Below are 1,750 nucleotides of genomic sequence, written 5' to 3' on the forward strand. Positions count from 1 at the left end.
GCTGCTGCTGGTGGTGGTGGGGGTGGGGGTGAGCCGGGTGTCTGTGCAGGTGTCTAGACACTGGAATATCTCTCTCCTCAGAGCATCGTCTTCAGCTCCACGTATTGCTGCAACACCAGCAGCAAGCAGCTGCTGCTGCAGCACGGGGTCAGCAGCAGCCTCAGGGGATGATAGGCCCTGCTGCAGCAGGAACTGCAGCAGCAGCAGCAACGTGTCAGATGACTGCAGCAGCAAATGCTCGGCGCAGCAGCGCAGAGCAGCAGCAACACCCAGCATCATCGACCGCTCTTCATCCGAACGCAGCTTCTGCTGCAGTTGCTGCTGCTGCTGCTGCTGCTGCTGCTCGCCAGACTCCTCCCCATTGTCTGCTGCTGCACTTGCTGCTGCGCTTGCTGCTGCACTTGCTGCTGCTGCTGCCTTTCCTTTCATCTTTCCCTTAACAGCAGCGCCAAAGAACTCTGCGGCGTCGAGCTCTTTCTTCTTATACACCACTCCTTGCTGCTGCTGCTGCTCCTGCTGCTGCAGCTGCAGCTGCTGCTGCTGCTGCTGCTGCNGCTGCTGCTGCTGCTGCTGCTGCGGGGCTGCGAAGGGCCCCTCCAGTGCTCGACGACCCATAAACAAATCCGTCAGCAGCAGCAGCGCTGCTGCTGTCTCTGCTGCTCCGCCTCCTTCTCTCTCGACTTCTGCAGCAAAAGCCTCAGCTGCCTGCAGCAGCAACAGCAGCAGCAGCAGCAGCAGCAGCAGCAAGACACAGTTCGCCCTTTAAACGCCTATCTATCGCAGCAGGAACGAAAAGCTAGGGCTGCAGCAGCAACAGCAGAAAAGTGCATCAGCAGCAGCAGCAGCAGCAGCGCAACAGCAGCAGCAGCAGCAACACAGCAGCAGCAGCAGCAGCAGCAGCAGCAGCAGCAGCAATTACCATATCTCTGAAGGTTTTTTCAGGGCATGCAAGGAGCTGAGCGAGTGTCTCGAGTCTCTGCTGTTTGCTGCCTTTTAGCTGCTGCGGCAGCTGCTGCAGCACTTGTGCTGCTAGCTGCCGGGTTGTCTCCTCTTCCTTATCCTGCTGCAGCACGAGGAGACAGGCAACAAGCAGGGGAGCAGCAGCAGCAGCAGCTTGCATGCGTTCGATGGGTAGGTGCTGCAGCGCAGCAGCAACAGCTCTTCTGGTTGTTGCTGTGTCTGAAGCAGCAAGCAGCAGCAGCTGCTGCAGCTGCTGCTGCTGCAGCAGCTTCGCTGCAGCAATACACAAAGCATCCTGAGCAGCAGCAGCAAACCGTGGATGAGCCCGCAGCACAGCAGCAAGACAGCAGAGAACAGCATGGGGGTCGAGCTGAACGCCTAGCTGCAGCTGCTGCAGCAGCAGCAGCAGAGCTTGTTTGCATGCTGCTGCTTCTGCTGCAGCAGCAGACAGCAGCACCGAAGACACCAGAGGCAGCACCAACTGGCTACCAGCAGCAGATAGGGCCTTGTCTCCTCTTCCTGTTGCTAGAACAGCAGCAGCAGCAGCAGCAACATCCCGCTGCTGCTGCACCTGCAGCAAAGCATCAGCAAGTGCTGCTCTCCTAGGCAGCACCTCAACAGACACAGCAGCAGCAACCAATCGACGAAGACACAGCAGCGCGCTGCTGCTGGTGATGCTGCAGCGCAGCAGCAGCTGTAGCGTCGGCAGCAGCTGTACTTGTGAGGCTTCTCCCGCTGCTGCTGCTGCTGCTGCTGCTGCTGCTGCTGCTGCTGTTGTTCCTGCTGCTGC

The 1,750-nt window shown here is 59.3% G+C and overlaps 1 protein-coding gene across 1 annotated transcript; it reads right to left on the bottom strand.

Moving 5' to 3' along the window:
* Window positions 1–77: 77 nt before the first annotated feature.
* EMH_0095690 (translational activator, putative) lies at window positions 78–1,120 on the bottom strand (the record flags this gene model as incomplete). The annotated part of the gene is given in 4 exon segments (XM_038023200.1): window positions 78–107; window positions 268–551; window positions 555–705; window positions 920–1,120. Coding segments are annotated over 4 exon segments (666 nt in total).
* Window positions 1,121–1,750: the final 630 nt, after the last annotated feature.

The sequence above is a fragment of the Eimeria mitis genome, genomic scaffold (genome assembly GCF_000499745.2).
Source record: "Eimeria mitis Houghton genomic scaffold, Emh_scaff8715, whole genome shotgun sequence".
Lineage (NCBI taxonomy): Eukaryota > Apicomplexa > Conoidasida > Eucoccidiorida > Eimeriidae > Eimeria > Eimeria mitis.